The sequence below is a fragment of the Podarcis melisellensis genome (assembly GCF_964234715.1).
Source record: "Podarcis melisellensis genome assembly, chromosome: 3".
Taxonomy (NCBI): domain Eukaryota; kingdom Metazoa; phylum Chordata; class Lepidosauria; order Squamata; family Lacertidae; genus Podarcis; species Podarcis melisellensis.
The window spans coordinates 83,077,044-83,094,878 of NC_138530.1; the positions used below are offsets into that span (position 1 = coordinate 83,077,044).

At 42.5% G+C, this 17,835-nt stretch overlaps 1 protein-coding gene and 1 long non-coding RNA gene across 4 annotated transcripts in view; one reads left to right on the forward strand and one right to left on the reverse strand.

Annotated features, from left to right (window-relative positions):
- Nucleotides 1-859: 859 nt before the first annotated feature.
- On the reverse strand, nt 860-3,727 carry LOC309366402. The gene is made up of 2 exons (XR_014166693.1): nt 3,594-3,727; nt 860-1,035 (listed from the first exon to the last, which is right to left on the reverse strand). It is a non-coding gene; the product is annotated as an uncharacterized lncRNA (long non-coding RNA).
- A 960-nt stretch (nt 3,728-4,687) lies between these two features.
- Nucleotides 4,688-17,835, forward strand: part of FILIP1 (filamin A interacting protein 1) — a 79,699-nt gene continuing 66,551 nt past the window's right edge. The window contains exons 1-2 of one of the 3 annotated variants that reach the window (XM_081904854.1): nt 4,689-5,141; nt 16,811-16,837. In XM_081904854.1, coding sequence (XP_081760980.1) covers nt 16,817-16,837 — 21 coding nt within the window. In that variant the 5' untranslated portion in view covers nt 4,689-5,141; nt 16,811-16,816. Of the gene's footprint in view, nt 5,142-16,810; nt 16,838-17,835 lie in introns of all 3 variants that reach the window. The other 2 variants (XM_081904856.1, XM_081904855.1) reach the window with 2 other exon arrangements.

Consider the following 17,835-nt stretch of genomic DNA (forward strand, 5'->3'; position numbering starts at 1 on the left):
TCCTAGGAGGGCAGAACCTGAGTTAGTGAAATATACTCGGAGTCAGGAGTGGATTTCATGCCTTTATTCAGCTCACAGTGGTGAGGAGGAATGGAAGTTCCCCCAGAATGTCTGCTTTATATACATTATTTACATAATGGGCCCCACATGATTGGCTAATTCCGGGATTCACCTGTAGGCCAATCAGGTTGCGGATTCACTTCCACCTGGAGCTGGATTGGGTGGCTCCTGTGGACCAATCAGACTGCTGCATTCTGAATCCTATTGTTCTAGAGCCAATCAGACTGCTGCATTCTGAATCCTATTCAACTCAGTACATAACAGTTAGCTATGTATCTTTATTGAATTGTATTGATTTAGGGGGGCAGCTGTCCCTCCCTGCTCCCCCTTGGCTACGCCCATGGACACAAACCAAAATGCAACTATGAGTTTATCCACACTTACCTTTCCTCTGTTCTTTCCAGGTACGGTCTGCACTTTAAAGTTCCATGTTTAAAGCTCTATTTTTTGCCCCAAAGCTTTTCACCATGAAAACCTAAATTGGAGCAAACAGCAAATCCATGGATAACCTGAATTGCCATTTGTTGCACTTCAGCTTTAAAGAGCAGGTTTTCACGGGGAACACTCCAGGGTGAAAAACAGAGCACCGGGACATTGAGCTTTAAAGCGTGGACCTGTGTTTGTTAAGCATGGGGCAAAAGGTAAATGTGGATAAGCTCAAACTTTCAAAATTTGCACTTCTCCAAATTTTGCAATGCAGTTCTCCACCCAAAAGACGTAATGGGGGAAGCGCACAGAAAATGCATGATATGGTGGAGAATTGCTTGCAGAATTATTAGGATGAATGTACATGGAAATGTAAGTTTTGTGCAGACCTTTAATAAAATCACAGACTAATGTGGAAATGGGTTGAACTGAAGATTGAGAAAACAAGAAACCAAGAGAAATAAAAATGGTCAGATTTATCCATCCTTATTTGAGGGCTGAGACTTCTGAAGGAATCGGCATTCTGCACAGCAGTATGCATGGGGTTTCCTTGGGGGGGAAAAGCCCTGATGAATAAACATTCACAAACTCTTTATTGTAATATATAGATAGATAATTTGAGGATCTTTACAATTTTATAGCATGCAGATAGAAATATGTGTTGAGAAACCAGAGAAAGGAGCTGAGGGAAGTCGGAGGGTGGGTTGGGAGGTTGGGTTTTCTGTTTAGGGGGGAGGGGGAGGGAAAAAATGGAGGGGGAAAACAATGTGGATGATGTATTTTTGTTAAAACTACAGTGGTACCTCAGGTTACATACGCTTCAGGTTACATATGCTTCAGGTTACAGACTCCGCTAACCCAGAAATAGTGCTTCAGGTTAAGAACTATGCTTCAGGATGAGAACAGAAATTGTGCTCCGGCGGCGCGGCGGCGGCAGGAGGCCCCATTAGCTAAAGTGGTGCTTCAGGTTAAGAACAGTTTCAGGTTAAGTACGGACCTCCAGAACGAATTAAGTACTTAACCTGAGGTACCACTGTATTGTGTTGAAATTTCTAATAACAAAAATTAAAAAAGAAAAAAAGCCCTGAAATTTTTGTTTGCACAGAATTCAGCAGCCCATCTATTGCTATTTCTTAAATATTAAACAAATACCTGTGCAAAATAGATTTTGCTCCCAAGCGTAATCTAAAGGCCATTCTTCTCTGTTCCCCGTTAGAACCTTGCACTGGCATCTGCTGACTGCACTGCCTTTGAACAATTCGGTTTTGTCAGTGGATATCAAGATATTCATGTCACAGCCAGGTCATAAGTAATTATAGATTAGGAATGAGGATAGTCAATGAATAACAGAAGCAAATGGAGGGACAGTGCACCAAATATGTTCCCTTTTGAGCAGTCCTGTTCGTCTACAGATATTGAACCGTGTTTCATACAAAACTTGTAAGAGCAGCCTAAATTTTCAGCCCTTGCCAAGCTCTGCAGTACCGCAGCGTGAGGTAACCCGAGTGCGATCATAACAACATACCTTCTGAGGTAAAGGACATTGGCACCAAGCTATTTATTTCTCATCTCCCATTGAAATATTCGTAGCTAAGCCTATGGCTGCCGTCCACAAAATATTTAATCTGAGTAGCCCATGCATTTGGAGGGGCACCTGTCCCAGAATGAGTCAGTTGTGGTTTGCAGTATTTTAGACAATCTCTCTGCTAGTAGTGATTTATTCAAGACTAACCTTATCATTGGACAACGCAAGGAGGCTAATTATGAGGCAGCATGTTATAAGAGGCAGCTGTTTTGTTTCACTGGCAGATGGAAAGGACATTCTTTTCCCAGAAACAGCAGGATGTGAAAGGTAAATGGAAGATCAGATCACATTAAGGATTTGAAGAAGGACCATCATCATGTATTTCAGAAAATAACGTAGGGGGTGTTTAGCCTAGAGAAGAGGAAACGAAGAGGGAGAACAACACAATAGAGGTCTTCCAATACAGGAGACTGGGAGTGAGGGGCTTGTGTTCTCTGTTGCTCCAGAGGTTGGAAGATATAGGAAAGATTTCAGCTCAGCATTAGAGAAATGTTCCAAGAGTAAGGGCTGCTCAACAATGAAATAGACTTGGGTGGTGGTGGACTCTCCTTCCTGAGAGGCATTTAAGCTGAGTCTTGGCAGATATCTGTAGTGGTATCCTTCACTACAGATCCTGCACTGGGCAGTGGGCTGGAATACTAAATGATCTGCAACTATGTAATTCTTTGTTCTTTTCCAATAAAAAAGTCTCTCTCTGTCAACAAGGTCCATCAAGGCAAAGGCAACTGCCAGGACTGAGCTGTAGGTACCGGTAGGTTGGAAGCTATGAAGCAGAAGTTGCATCACAGAGTCAGATGTAGGAAACCTTGGCTTAGGCATTGGGCGTGTATCCCTCTCAGCCCCCTGCTGGGGATCTGAGGCTAGACAGGGTCAGGAATTCAAGGGCACTGCAAAATGTGTGTTCACACAGCTGGCCCCCTTTATCCACACAGCTGAGGGGAGTACTATGACCCACCACTGTGCGCTTGTGGCCAGAGACTCCCCTCAAGACCCCTTTAATGGGTAACCCTGATATCGCTGCCACAGAAGGGGCGAGTCACCGCATCACCCGCTCACTGAATATTGGACTAATGGATTCCACCCAAAGCCTAGAAACACCAAAGTTGTGACAATTGCTACAGGGAAAGCAAAACCCGCAGAGCAGGGGAAATTCCTTCCCAGCTCTGAAAAACAGCAGCCATCGTCCTACCGTAGCAACGCCCATGAACCTAGAAAGGAAACAGTTAGCCTGAAAGAAAAGATGAAAGTACAGGAGGAGGGCTGGGGGGGGTGATGCCACGGCTGTAACGGATAGGGATACACCAGTTTAAAAATGGGTTCTGGCAGGAATCCAGACAAAAGACTCCACAGCAACCATCGGGGGCAGAAACCTCGCCCACCATTTGACTTGGTGAGTGGATATTCCAGTGCATGGAAAGCTGACAAGTCTTGGTAAGACCCTTTCCCCCTGAGATTTAATTTTTCCATGTGGAGAGAACCTGAGGCAGCAGGTAGGGAGATTCATTCATTCATAAGCCCCTACCTTGTCCGAAGTGGTACACAGCATTGTTCTAGTATTATTTCAGTTAGGGCAGCTGTTGAGAATCTGTAGCCTTTCAGATGATATTGGATTGCAACCGACATCAGCCCCATCTGGCATGGACAATGGGCCTGGGATGATGGGAGGTGTAATCTTAACAACATCTAGAGGGCCACTATGGCCTCACCTCTGGGCTAAGGCTTGTTCACCCAATCAAGATTTAGATGTTATTACCTTAGGTTATCCTCCTTAGGATAGCATCTCCTTCTAGCTAAATGGATAAGTAATTCCCAGGCAGAACAAAAGACTGTGCTGATTTTCTTGGGTCATTCATTGTTCGTTGCAAATGTTCTGTGCAAATATGACCCCCAACCACCAAAGCTTAAAAAAAACCACACCCTGCAGTTTGTTTACGGGATCACTTTATCGCAGGCTGAAAGTAAGCCGAGTCAAGAACTGGTTCTGCCAAGGGTGCTGTCTCTCCCTAAGCTCACCCTGACCTGCGCTTCACCCTTCAAATGTAAACAAACCAAGGATTGAAGTTGATTCACTGTGCTGTATCCCAGGATAGTTGATTCTGTAAACAGGATGCTAGAATGCCAAAGTGCCTAATGTGAGCCTTGTTAGCATTCCACACACCAAAACAGTTTAAATTGCTTCAAAATTGGCGACAGATTACTTAAAAGGTCCTTGTTTGTGATAGCTTTCTAATAAATACTGTTGGCTTTTCATATGACTATTTTCCTGTAAATGTTTTTTTTATTAAAAAAACCAAAAAATCTCAAAATAATTTTTAAAATGACATTGACCTGCTGAACCTTCGCCACAATTCTTTTTTTGAGGGATAAAAGGAATTACACACCCTGTTTGTGTTTGATCATGTTTGTAGTCACGGGAAGACTCTTCCTGCAAAAAGTGAGGTTCCTTCATATGTACGGTACATACTGAGCTAGCTATAGAGTGCAGTTCTATATCCACTGATAACTCAGCAGCTGAGGAACTCGGCAAAGCCTGCTTCAAACTTCTCAGCTGTTGACAGGCTTGACTTGCTGAGAACACTGGTTAAATATAGCACGAACGAGCTCAGCTCAACAAAGTCATTGCTCTCTGAACAGTGTGAGAGGAGACCAGGAGAGGGGAAATGCAATCTCAGAACTTGACTGCCAAAGCTGAGCACCACAGAGCAACAGTTGTGGGTGGGGGCAAAACAACAGCAAGAGAGGCTTTCAGACAAAAGCCTGGGGGGGAGAAACATAACTGAGAGGCTGTACCTCCTGTTTCTTCTGCGTGGTATTTCTCTTAACAGGAACTACGTTCCTCTTCTGCTCTCTTCCCTATTTCCTGCATTACTTCAGTCACTGATAGATCTAGAAAGAAAGCGAGGGGAAGCTTCTGTCTCTGTGTTCTTCTGGGCCTGATTAATACCTTCAGTCTTGGTCATGCAAGCTAGATTCCTGAAGCCTTCCAAGAGCACAGTGTCTTTGTAAAAGGAAGGCAACTCGGTCTTCTCTTCCACTTGGCAGGTAAGACTGAATTGACTTCTCCAGTGGAGTTTTTCATTGAGAATGATTGTTTTTGCTTCTTGTTTGTTAATGTTCCCTTGTTTCTTGTATGTGTGTGTGCCTTCTGTGCTTTACAAAAAAAAAGAGAAGATAAAAAGACTGTCTTTTTTTGCTTTTATCAGTACAGGAAAATTGTCACGTTCTTTTACGCTATCTGTCAAACTAGCAAGGCTAATATTCTAAAACCATAATAGGACAGGAGATGGGATATGGAGGCATGGAATATAACAAAGGCATCAGCTATGTTTGTGTAAGCACATGCTGTCAGAAGGCACATTAAGATTGGGGTTTTATTTTAAGAAGACTGGCTGGGGCTAGTATCCCTACAGCTATGAAACCTAGTAATGAAGACTGGCTGGTCAGCAGGATGAAGTAGGCATGCTGTGATATTCTGAATTAATTGTGAGGCTCTTGTCTGATGCTTTCTAGCTCACCTATCTATTTTTCGCAAGCCTGTAAGTGCTTTTGTACACCTGGTACATTTTGTTCTGCCCTTTTGACAATAGTCCCAAGTGCTGCTGCTGCTATCAAGAATATCTATCTTATTAAATCACAGTACAAATGTTTACTCTGTATGAATAACTCCATGAGCATTCATAAACAGGATATTTTTGGACATAACAATGTCAGGATTTATTTAGGTATAAATATATCTTTACAGAGAACTGACCATTCAAAATGTTACCACGTTGCTAGAACACACATTCTATTTTTTACTATGACAAAAAATAATCCAGTTATAAAAACATTTACTTCCAGAGTACATGGAACTTACTTCCATGCAACTGATAGTACTCTGTAAAAATATGTTTACCATATTTCATTTTGTGTTTTTGCATTTTATCTTCTTTTTGTAAACCACACTGAAAACTTAGTTGAAGCATATAAACCCTGGAAATAAGTAATGGAGCAATTGTGTTTAAGAACCGCAACTTGATAGGATTGTATACCCATATGACCACACCTATCTAACTATTAACTGCCTAAAACCAGCTAACAACAGAAAAATCAGGCAAACAAATAAATGCAAGAATAATTCATAACTTGTTGGAAAGTGTTGACATTTACCTGAAATACTTCCTGTTTCTTAAAAAAGATTTTTCTAGTAATAAAAGAATGTAGTAACAGAATTTTCTGTTGTGTGCCCAATGCAGATCATTTGCTCAGTCTAAGAATATGATAATTTGTTGCTTTATTTAACTACAGTATCTAAAGAAATAAAATGACAATCTGATATTTCAATCATTAACACATCTAGTCTGAATTACATCCCAGCAATTAAAATGACATCTTAGTGCCATGATCCTAAATTCAGTTACCATACTGGGAAGTTTCCAATAAGTGGACTTAGGATCATGACACTAAGTTACGATGCAAAAGTGGTTATTTTTGTTTTTGGGTATAAATTATGGCTGATAATGTAACTGCTAAGAAAACAGTGAGAAATGAAACAGTAAGAATGAGACACAGTTCGAAAGAGTCATGGGAAAAGTACTGTGCATTATTTATTTTCCAGAGATGTATCAATTGAATATTACAACCCAGATGATCTACAGTGCCTATTCATGGTCTTGGTTTCTCTTCTTGTCAGTATGTTTAGGAATGCATGCAGCTGTCTATCTCTTTCTTCTAGTGCATGCCATAGGTCTGCCCTAATAGGAACTATGACACACCTACTCCCAACCCAATAAATAATCAACTTCCACCCTACAGCGCCAGGAACAAAACTTTCATCCATCCATATGGAACAGGTCAGCCATGTTGATATGTATCTATTCCTTAGACTACTGGCTAGCACCTGCAAGGGAAACTTTTTCTTTTCAATACTGCTCTTTTGTGTGAAAGCATTTCTTTGCAAAAGAGCTGTTTTAATTGTAAAAATTGAAATACCATAAATGTGCCTTAGAAGCTGATTGTGGGAAAAGGCAGACTGCAGCCTTTCCACATCTGCATGTTTCCATCGGGAGGAGCATAGAAAGAGGATGATGTCAAGGAAGTTTAACAAACTGAAGGACACCCGTCCTCTTTCTATGCATCTCCTGTACTCCTGTGGAGCTTTTAAAAGGATTTCCTAATGAAAGGTCAACAACTTTGATTTCCTAAAAAAAGCTTAACTTTGGCTGCCCCCCCCCAAATCCTGGCTATGCCCATGCTAGCAAATATCAACCATGATGGCTGTCATGAGAAGAGTCCCTCAGTATAACTCTTTGAATGTAAATCACTATAATTAGCAGCATTCTTGTTATTATTTTTAGGTGTGTGATGGCTGCTCGCTAAACACAATAAATAAAACTGAAGTGAGCTGAATTGACTAGCAGACCCACAAAGTTTCATGTAAAGAAAGCAGCAAGGTCTTATCCTGTGGGCTAAAGAACTATAACTCAAAACAAGAGAAAGGTTTGCATAGTCCTGGAATAGCTTGCATAGTCCTGGAATAGCCTGAAACTAATTCATTCCACCATTTACCTCTATGATAATAAAAAGAGGGGGAGAAGTTAGTGAAGCACCATAAACAAAGAGCTTTGTGGAGTTAACCTTCCCACTTTGTGGGAGGGATCATTTGTTTCCCCTTGTCACAGCAAATAGCTTAATGTGTGCTGGCATTTTTGATGGCTTCGTCTTAATAGTTTTCAAACAGGAGTCTGTCTGAATAAAATTCACCAGCTGATATGTGTAAGGAGCAAAACAGTGTAATGACCTAGTCACCTCTGTATATTCCCTTCCCCTCCCTTCTAAAGTGGGTACACAGGCTAAAATTACCCTTCTAAACAGGTGCCCACAAAGGGACTCTGGGGTTTTCCTATCAAATCTGTGAAATATGGAACATGGACTTTACAACAGCTGGGCCACAGGGATTGTTAATAGCTGGACTGTTTTTGATGTAGATTTTCATCCCAGGAAAATATATTGACCTAAACACATGTTCTTTCTTCCCTCCTCCTTCTTCCAACACCCCTGAACCAGTTTTTGGGGGCAAACAGCGGGAGGAGAGTGGGGAAACCCCACTGCCCTATGTGGAAATCTTTGTGTGGGCTTCTGCTAGTGGGACTCACTATCTGAATCTTGCTCACAGCCATCATGTCTAGTCACCATTTATAGTCTTACCCCTCATGAATTTGTCTAATCCTCTTTTAAAGACATCCCAACCTGGGGCCATTACTCATCTCATGGGATAAAATTCCGTTCTTAAACTATGCGTTATGTGATGAACTATTTCCTTTTACCTGTGCTGAATCTTCTGATATTCTGCTTCGTTGAATTGCCCTGCAAAAATGGACACAAGGATGGCAGCAGCCAAGCTTACCTCAGAAGGCTATTATTCCTTATCTGGGGTGCCACTACTAAAAAGGTTTTCTCCCTTAAGGGGTTGACTGCCTCTCTTCATCTGGTGGGGCACTCAGAACAGGCCCCAGAACAGTTTTGGCTAGGTGGTTATATTTCAGGTAGCCTGGTCCCAAACTGCTTCTGGAGTTTGGGACCAAACAAACATGTAAAGGCAGGTGCTGCTTTGGCCTCCTATGTCATCAGCTAGCATATGGAAAGGCTGTTAACTCAGAGCTCCCACAGCTGCCCATGTAGCTGTTGTCCTGGCCTGATCAAGGCACATTCCATAGGTTCAGAGAGAAACTTGTCCCGACCACAGCCCCTTGGCAACTGCCCACACCTGCTCACAAATGCCTGCTTCACCATTTTAGGCACAAGAGGACACTGTGTTGGGGATGTAGATGCAATCTGCTAACTGTGTGGAATCCTCTGTCAAGGCTCTTATCTAAACACATCACTCACTGGCTACCTATCCTTGTCATCCTTTCCAAAGAACAAATGAAGGAATCTTTGTCATCTACGAAGAAGCCTTTTGCTGGCCTCCTCTTCTGTGTTGTTCCCTATTTTCCCATTGTCCCCTAAGCTTTCTGCTCCTTAACCCATCAACTTTGCGAGCCCTTCCTTTCTCCTTCAAAGCTCAGCATGCTTTTGTCTTGTATTCCAGTTGCCATTTCCAGCTCCTCTCCCTTCCCATGGGAAAGGCAGCCTACATCTTTCTCTTTCATTTCCTTGCTGTGGCCTTATTTCCTTATGCCAACAGATGGTTTCTACTCCTGGAACAAGCATTTTCTTTTGCTACATAAAATATTAGTAATTTTCAGCTATGCTTTGATATGGGTTTGGTTTTTTTTAGCAGTTTAGCAGTTTTTTAGCAGTTTTGTTTTCTAAAAAACAAAACAACCCCCCCTAAATAGGTGTAAGGTACACCTGCTGAAATCACATATTCTGCACAAGTATTGATGGCACAGGACAACAGCCCTCTCCTCTTTTTAACCTACCCACCCTGTTCACCAATTTGGGATCTTACCTATTTCCTTTTAAGAACATAGGAACATTAGTCGTTTCATTTTAGGGTTCCTCCTCTCTCATTCATTCTTATTCACTCAAATTTCCTAAAATTCATAGTCAGTCATTATGATACACAAGAAGTTTCTGTCTTCTCTGCTTTTCCCTCAGCTTCTTCCATATCGCTTTTTCTTACAACAAGTTCTAAACAGTGATTTCTTCTTGTGCTGAAGGTCAGGTTGTGTTTATACACTAGAGAAAGGCTGTGGAAGAATTTTGCAGGAAATAACACAACAGAGATTAGATTGCCATCGGCTATTAAATACATAAAGGCTGAACTCACTGAAGTGTCCAGACCCTGATCCAGGATAAATTCCTATGACCCCCAAAAGTGCACTTAAAATGTGGATTTCTGGAATGCGAGCCAAATCTGTATGAGCAACATAGCAGTTGTGTGACTAGTTTACATCAAGCCTCCAGAACTGAGAGGAGGATAAGGAACCACACAGATCAGCGGCTGCAGCAAAAGGGATCACAGAGGACAAAGATGACTACTTTATTTTTTGGAAAGGGTGATAAGGAGAAGCTTCCTGATTTCTCAATGCATATTTACTGAATCACCGCAAAGTCTTCCAAGGGTTTGTCAGTTGCTGGGTTTGTGTATGGAGAATGATGTAGACATCAGAGTCTCCAGGGTTTTCCCACTCTCAAGTTTTCCCCTAAATCTGAATTCTTTCTGAGATAGACATAAACTATTCCATTGCTACATTTCATGGATTTTTAGGTGTGACTATCAAACTTTTATGGATCATAGTTTGAGAGTTTTGAATTGCTTTTGTTCCAAAGATACTGTAACCTGACCTCTTTGGATAAGGGAGTACAGAATCTGGTTAATTTAAGAAATGGCTAGAGGATGGCAGTGAACAGAAAACCTTGCATTTGCCAAACAAACAAACAAACAAACAAACAAACGCATCTTGATTGTGGGCAAAGTTATAAGGCTACAATCCTATACCCACATATCCGAGAGTAAGCACCATTAAACTGACTGAGATTTACTTCTGAGTAGCCACATGACCTGGAAGCTGTCTGCGGACAAACGCTGGCTCCCTTGGCCTATAGAGCGAGATGAGCACACAACCCCAGAGTTGTCTGCAACCGAACCTAATGGCAGGGCCGAATGTAGATGAAGAGAGGCCCTAGGCTACTCCACTTGTGAGGCCCCTCCATATCCCCCATCCTCACAACTAGAAGAAAATGAAAGTGTGTTATAAACGAAATTGAGTGAAGCCAAGGATTATGATGGGTATTTAAAATTCTACAATTCACAATTTCTCCTCTAACGGACATAATATATTGTTGTTAAATACCATGGTGATTTTTAAAAATGCATAAGTTTAACACTGAAAAACTTTTGTATTAACTGAACTTTGTAAACCTTTTATTGCCTGGGCAGGCCTGGAACTAGTTCCCATGTCTTGTTCCTCTCTAAGGAGTCAAGTTCAGCCTTCATGTCATTTAACCATGGCTCAGCATCCTCTGAGGTTAAACTTTGGACCTCTTGGAAGCTTGAAGGTTCCCAAACCTTCTCTGAGTTATTAACAACAGCTATATCTACTATGACAGTTTTAACAAACTCTTCAGCATACCTTTTGGGTGGTTTACCCTTTGTGGCCCTTTCAGATCTGCATACTATACACAAGTCTTCCATGCTAGGCTTCTCCTATTTAGGGCAGGCCACAAGCCTGGGCGTCCTCTTATATACCTGCTGGGATTAACAAGTCATCTGACCCTCACCTGAATCTCATAACTCTCCTTTGGCTGCCTCTAATTAGTTATCATTTAACTCTTAGGGGAAATAATTAGCATCACACATCATGTGCATGGAAGTTGTCGAACCAATTAACCAACTAGAAGGATTACTGTTAATAACACCAATTTCCTATAACTTGATATTGCTGGATAGTTTTAATGAACTGCAAAAGCATTTTTAGTTTGCTTTTTGTTGCCACACTGGAATATTTCTTTATTAGTGCCACTTTGTTTTGTTCGATTCCTTGCAAATGAAGGAAAACAACTTTTCTGCTTGTATATGTTGATAATATAATTTTGAAACAATATTAAAACAGACCTGCTCTCTTTTGGCCTGTATTTTGGAGCTTTATAATATAGGAAGACTTTGGAAGAACCGGTTGACAAGTCTTATCAGTTGCTGATGTATGTGTGGATTTTATTTGCTGCTATTTTGAGCTTCTGGTGCACCAGGGTTTACACCAGCGTAGTAGAGTTGGACAGGATGCCCGAAGGGATGCAATTTATGAGCTTTCTCCATTATCTGCACAGCAGGGGGTGTTCAGTCAACAGTGCAAAGGCTGAGTTGAAGCATTCCCTGCTGGTTACCTGCTTTCAGCGATAGGGGTCGCTGTTTGGTAGTACCCAATTGGTTAGCTGTCAGATTCTAGAGCTCCCTATTGGTGGCTCTTAGGTAATTCACAAAATACAGAGTCCATTCATAAAACACAGTGTTCATTCATAAAGTGGTAACATAAATCTCCATTGCTACATATTGGGTGTATCTTTCAGTGGTTGAATGCACAAGTTTATGGCCATGCTGTAGTGTAGTGCTTATGTGACTGTGAATAAAAGGTGGCTGGGCTCATTGTCTCAGGGTTTGGGAGGGGGAGAGGTGACAAAACTGATTTCCAAGTTCGCCCCTTTATTTCCATAACAATTCCTTGAGTCTGTACTCTAAATGGTGACACCAGGGACCTAGAAGGTGCAGGGCTTGTCAGCCCAACCCCTGCACAGTCTCATCAGGGCTGACCTTAAGGCAGTTGGAGCAATTGGGCCAATTTGGGCCCCATGGGCCACTCCTAAGGGGCTCCCTGCACCAGGGCAATCTAGATGGATTTTATTTATATCTATAAGATTTTGCAGACTTTGGCTGTGAACTGGGGCCCTACAAAAAAAAATGAATCCCCCCCCACTGCTTCAAATTGGGCCCCACTGGCTAGCCCTGAGTCTAATAGTTGCTGGGCCTGAATTGCCCTGCCCTTACATGAAGTTTACAATTTTGGGAGAGGGGAGATTGCAGCACTGGGGAGCAGGCAGGCTGGTGAGGCCCCCTAGATTTAGAGGCTCGAGTTGTCCTGCCCTCACATGAAGTATTGGGTTTGCAATTTTGAGAGAGGGGAGACTGCCACTGGGGCGCAGGAGGGCTGGTGAGGCCCCCTAGATTTAGAGGCCCTAGGCTTCAGCCTACCTAGTCTATACATAAATCCGGCACTGCCTAACAGTCAGGGGTACCTTTACCTAGGCACGTACACCACATTACTGCTTTAGAATTCTTGCTGCCATTTATGTTACACACACACACACACACACCACCCTTCTTCCGAGGATCATGGGGTAGTTTACAACATAAAAACACAAAAAAAGCACAACTGTCCTGCACATGCCTACTCATGGCAACCACCATGTGTGAGTGGCATGTGTCCAGGGTGCTGGCATAGTCCCTGATTGGTGGGCTTTGGTTAGTTGCTTCTGGGGATGTGGGAGGGGGAGGAGCATCTGTACCCTTTTTGTGCCATTTGGGGATGTTCAAAGATGTAAATCCTTCTCTCCTCCTGGGCGGAGCAGATACAACATACAGGAGCCTTTGTGTCAGTGTAGCAGTCACAAATCTTCCACTCCCAGTGTAACTGAAGAATAGGATTCCTTTGCCTTTCCTTTTTCGACTGTATGAATTCACTAGTGGTACAAATCAGATTTTGCCATCTTTGAAACAGAAATATAAGCGAGGATGGGGAATCCCAACGAGGAGATCATTTATAAAGTAGGCATAACTAGTAAAAGTGTGGTAGACTTGTTGATGTCAGGAAATCATTGAAATCATGGTGTGTAGGATATTGAAACAAACTCCGCACATCACTGTAGCATCCCAAACAAGAGGCTGTCTTGGTCAATGATCAGTTCATGAGATCATAACCCAGCCCTTTTCATGCAGTAAGTAGTGTATGGTGCTCATTACAGTTGGCCATGTGGCAAAGTGGTAATCTCCATGGTGGAGCCAGTTTGTTGGGACGTGAATAATCTTTCACCTCAACTTCAGCACAGGCTGAAAATCAATTCAGCCACGTGACCGAGCAATTAGATGGTGGTGGTGTGATGGAAGCGCACAGAACTATCCATGAGGCCAGGTTTTTTAGGCTGGAATCTGTCATAGAATCATTGGGTTGGGAGGTACCCCAGGGGTCATCAATCCCCTGCAACGCAGGAATCTCAGCTAAAGCATCCATGACAGATGGCCATCCAGCCTCTGCAAGGTCGCTTGTGGTTGCTTTTCAATGTGGGGCAGAAAGTAGCATTGTGTAACAATGCAAGTTTTAATGATACAGACACAGGAAATGCAAAAACACCATTTAAATATAGCTTGTGAAGATGACCTGTATGTGTAAACAGTCCTGAGTATGATTTAAATGTCTCCAGGGTTGAGAGAAACCGCTTGTCTTTCCTTTTTGGGGCAAATTATTACATACGCAGTTAACACTATTCTGAAACTTTGTACTACAGAGACAGATAAAATTATATTCTAAAAGTACGGTCAGTTTTTGTTTTGTTTTTGTACAGAAAGATATGTGAATTCTTTCAGGCTCATGGGAATTAAATGTTTCAGGGTTTATTAGCCTAATTCTTCTGTGGCACATGGGAAGAAAACAATCTTTTCTTCATAAGCAAAGGATCCTGGCCTTGAAAGAATGGTAAAAGTAGCAATGTTAGTTGCATTTGGTTAAATGGTTTCTACTGCTGTATTTTTGTGAACTCTTATTGTATGTGGGTGGCGTTCTCGCCTTGCTCGCATGGTAGTTGCCATTACAGTTTATCAGACATATTAAATCCCCCCCCCTTAAAACAACAACAGAAGAAACATGCAAAATAAACAAGGATGTGATTGAAAGCAGTAGCGAACTGCCGTCATCCTTTTAAACTGCTGCCAGCTTGCTTTGTTTATTGATGAGATCTTTGTGAAAATAAGGTCTTTTCTACGCCCAGATGAGAAGCAATGGGGCTAAGTAGTCTTTACTTTTGTTTTTCCACTCCCATTTCCCTCTCTGCTTCTAATGCACTTAGGCTAAAAGTAACCTTGTAATGGGCCGAGTTCCGGGAACTGAGTAAGATACAGGCTGAGAGAAGGAAAGAAGCATTGTAGACTTCATGACGAATTATTTCAGCACAGCAACCTGAGTGTTTAAGGAAATGAAGCAATGCCCGTTTATTATATTTGCAGTTACTGTGACAACGAACATATACTCCCCCCTTGCCTCCCCCAAACCCTCATACATCATTCCTGACTCCGTTCAAAGCCTTTGAGTCCAGCAGACAAAATTTTCTCTTAAGCCCTTTTGCATACCTGACAATATAGCTCACATGGTGTTATTATTACCTCCGTTGCAAGGACTGAATTAGGTTGTTTATTCAAGTCGTTTTGGAAGGGTAGCAGTTGTGCTGTCTGGTGACACCTGAGTGCTAAGCCTAGTTTAGGTAAGAGAACGGCCATTTCCAACTGCAGGTTCTACAGTCTTGTGGCTTTCAGGATTTTGAGAGCAGCTGCTTTCACCATTATTATTATTATTATTATTCTAAAAACACTGCTACTTTTACCATACTTTAAAAAAAAAAAATCAAGTGTCTAGGCATCATGGAAGTGGAGGGAATTTTGAAATGGTTGGCAGGAAGTATCTATTAAAAGAATTAAAAAGAAGAGATATTTGAGATTTCTCACCCACCACACCATCTCCTGGAAGTATCACAGAATCATAGACTTGGAAGGGACCACAGGGGTCATCTAGTCCAACCCCTATAGTAAAATACCTGCAAACTACAGATTCTATAATCAGAGTGCAAATAGAGTAGTTTAGTTATCCTAACTAAGCTTTCACCGGTAAGATTGGTGGGAAATGCCCGTTTATTTTATTGGAGCTCAAAGTGATGTATCTGAGTTCCCTTCTCCGCATTTTATCCTTACAACAACTCTATGAGGTCAGCTTAGGCTGAGAGATTGTGACTGAGCCAAAGTCACCTTGTGAGTTTCGTAGCCAAATGGGGATTTGATCTCGGGTCTTCAACACTATCCACTACACCACACTGCTTGGCAGTCACACTAACATCTGCCTTGAGAATAGATCTGACTTGTGTCACTCTGTTCAACATTTCTTATCACCCAAGTGAAAGAAAGTAGAATGAACAGGCCTTAGTTCTTAATGGGGCACACTAAAAGCAAACACTGTCTGACTTTCAGATCTGTTTTGAAGCTAGGCTTGCTCCACTCCCCTACTGGTGGTATGAAGCAGCTAATGTTTCTTCAACGTTTCTGCTGACAGCTACAGCTGACAGCTACATCTTGGTGAACCGCAGTATAAACCCTGCCTTCAAGCTGTTGCTTTGATTATAAGTGTTTAATTCCTCTCATAACATATTCCTGCAAACTCCGCATGAATCCCCTTCCTTCCCAAGATAATGGTGCTACAATTCCCTAGTGCTGATAGTCATGTCTTTGGAAATAATTGTGCTGATTTCAATTAAACTGCCTTTCATTTAAAGCAGATTAGGATTGTAGCCTTGATCAAAATAACAGTCCAGTGCAGCGTGGACAGTGGATTCACTGAAAGGGTTTGTCGTGTGGGAATCAAAAGAGAATGATGCTGATTGAAAATGATACGAGCTATAAGCATTCCAAGAAATGCCATTTGGTGAAAGATGGTGAAAGAGCCTGTCTCTATGCAGTGCTGACATTTGCAGCGGGAAACATGTTGATCTGTGGCTGTTCAGAAAACAAAACTTCATCCTCCAACCATATAAATTTTACACTGTAAGGACTAAATGCCACCTCTGTTACTGTATTAGATGAAACTGAATAATCTCAGTCTATATTCCGCCCTCTCCAACTAGACTTCATGTTGAGGCCTCAACTACAGGATACGCAGCACAATCCTATGAATGTTTACTTAGAAGTTATTCCCATTGAGATCAATCTAAAATGGCCCTAGGGCTATTTGGACTCATAAATATGCCCAGGAAATTTTAACAGATTGTATTAATGGGAGAGATGGAGATCATCCCACTACACATTCCTCCTGTCACCAGTGTGCCAAGTGACCAAGTGACAGGAAGATGAGCAACCATCAGATAGAACCCCTGAAATTATTGAGACGGTGAAGATGATAAAACAGGAGAGTTCTTGTTGCTCACTAATCTGCATACATCTTCTTTCACTTTATTGGCTCTCCCCCACCTTCACCTTGCCATGAAAACAGAAACAATGAGAAAGAGAGAGACATGGAGAGAGTGCACAGGCAGGTAAGCAACTGATCCTCCCTATCTAATCAATTCACCCACCCATTCCTCCATTGAATGTCCAGGAGAAGCAAGAAATGGGCAAAGAGATTGCCAGCAGGGGCCCAAGGGGAGAACCCTCCTGAAATAATGCTACCATATTATTGAATGGATGCAGAAGCATGAAGTTAGGACAGCTGTGGATGTGGTGACCCACATGCGTCATTTTGTCCTGGCTGCATCTGCAGTCCTGCCAGTGAAGTGAATTTTGTAGCTCTGTTGTGTTCTGGTCTGATGCCAAAACCTACAGGGAAACCAGTGAGATTGCTTGTCCGTGACAAAGACTGGAAACAGACTAAGGCCTTTTATGCCTCTGTCTCCAGACTCCACCACCTTGAGAGAGCTTTGGAGCCTCAATGGGTCAATCCTCTGGCCTGTAGATGGGTACACCTCCTCCTCCTTTCCATAGCCTCCCTCCTGGTGTGCTCCCCACACTGCTGGACTGGTGGTGTGCAGTGAGAGGCATCTAGTTTTTGGGGCTCTGGGGAAGGTGTCTGTGAGGGGTTAGGCCCTGGTCTGTAGGCCCTCGTGGTCTGGGAGGTTCCTCTGGGAGTTCTCGTCCAACCACCTTGGGCACACTGGTCTCCCTATCTTCTGCAGTCTTATCTCTGAGTCCTGATCCAAATTCTGCTCCCTATCTGGTTCCCCTACAGCCTACAGCATGGGTAGGCAACCAAAGCCTGGGGGCCGGATCCAGCCCAATCGCCTTCTAAATCTGGCCCGTGGACAGTCCGGGAATCAGCGTGTTTTTACATGAGTAGAATGTGCTCTTTTATTTAATATGCATCTCTGGGTTATTTGTGGGGCCTGCCTGGTGTTTTTACATGAGTAGAATGTGTGCTTTTATTTAAAATGCATCTCTGGGTTAGTTGTGGGGCATAGGAATTCATTCATATTTATTTCCCCCCGAAATATAGTCTGGCCCCCCACAAGGTCTGAGGGACAGTGGACCGGCCCCCTAC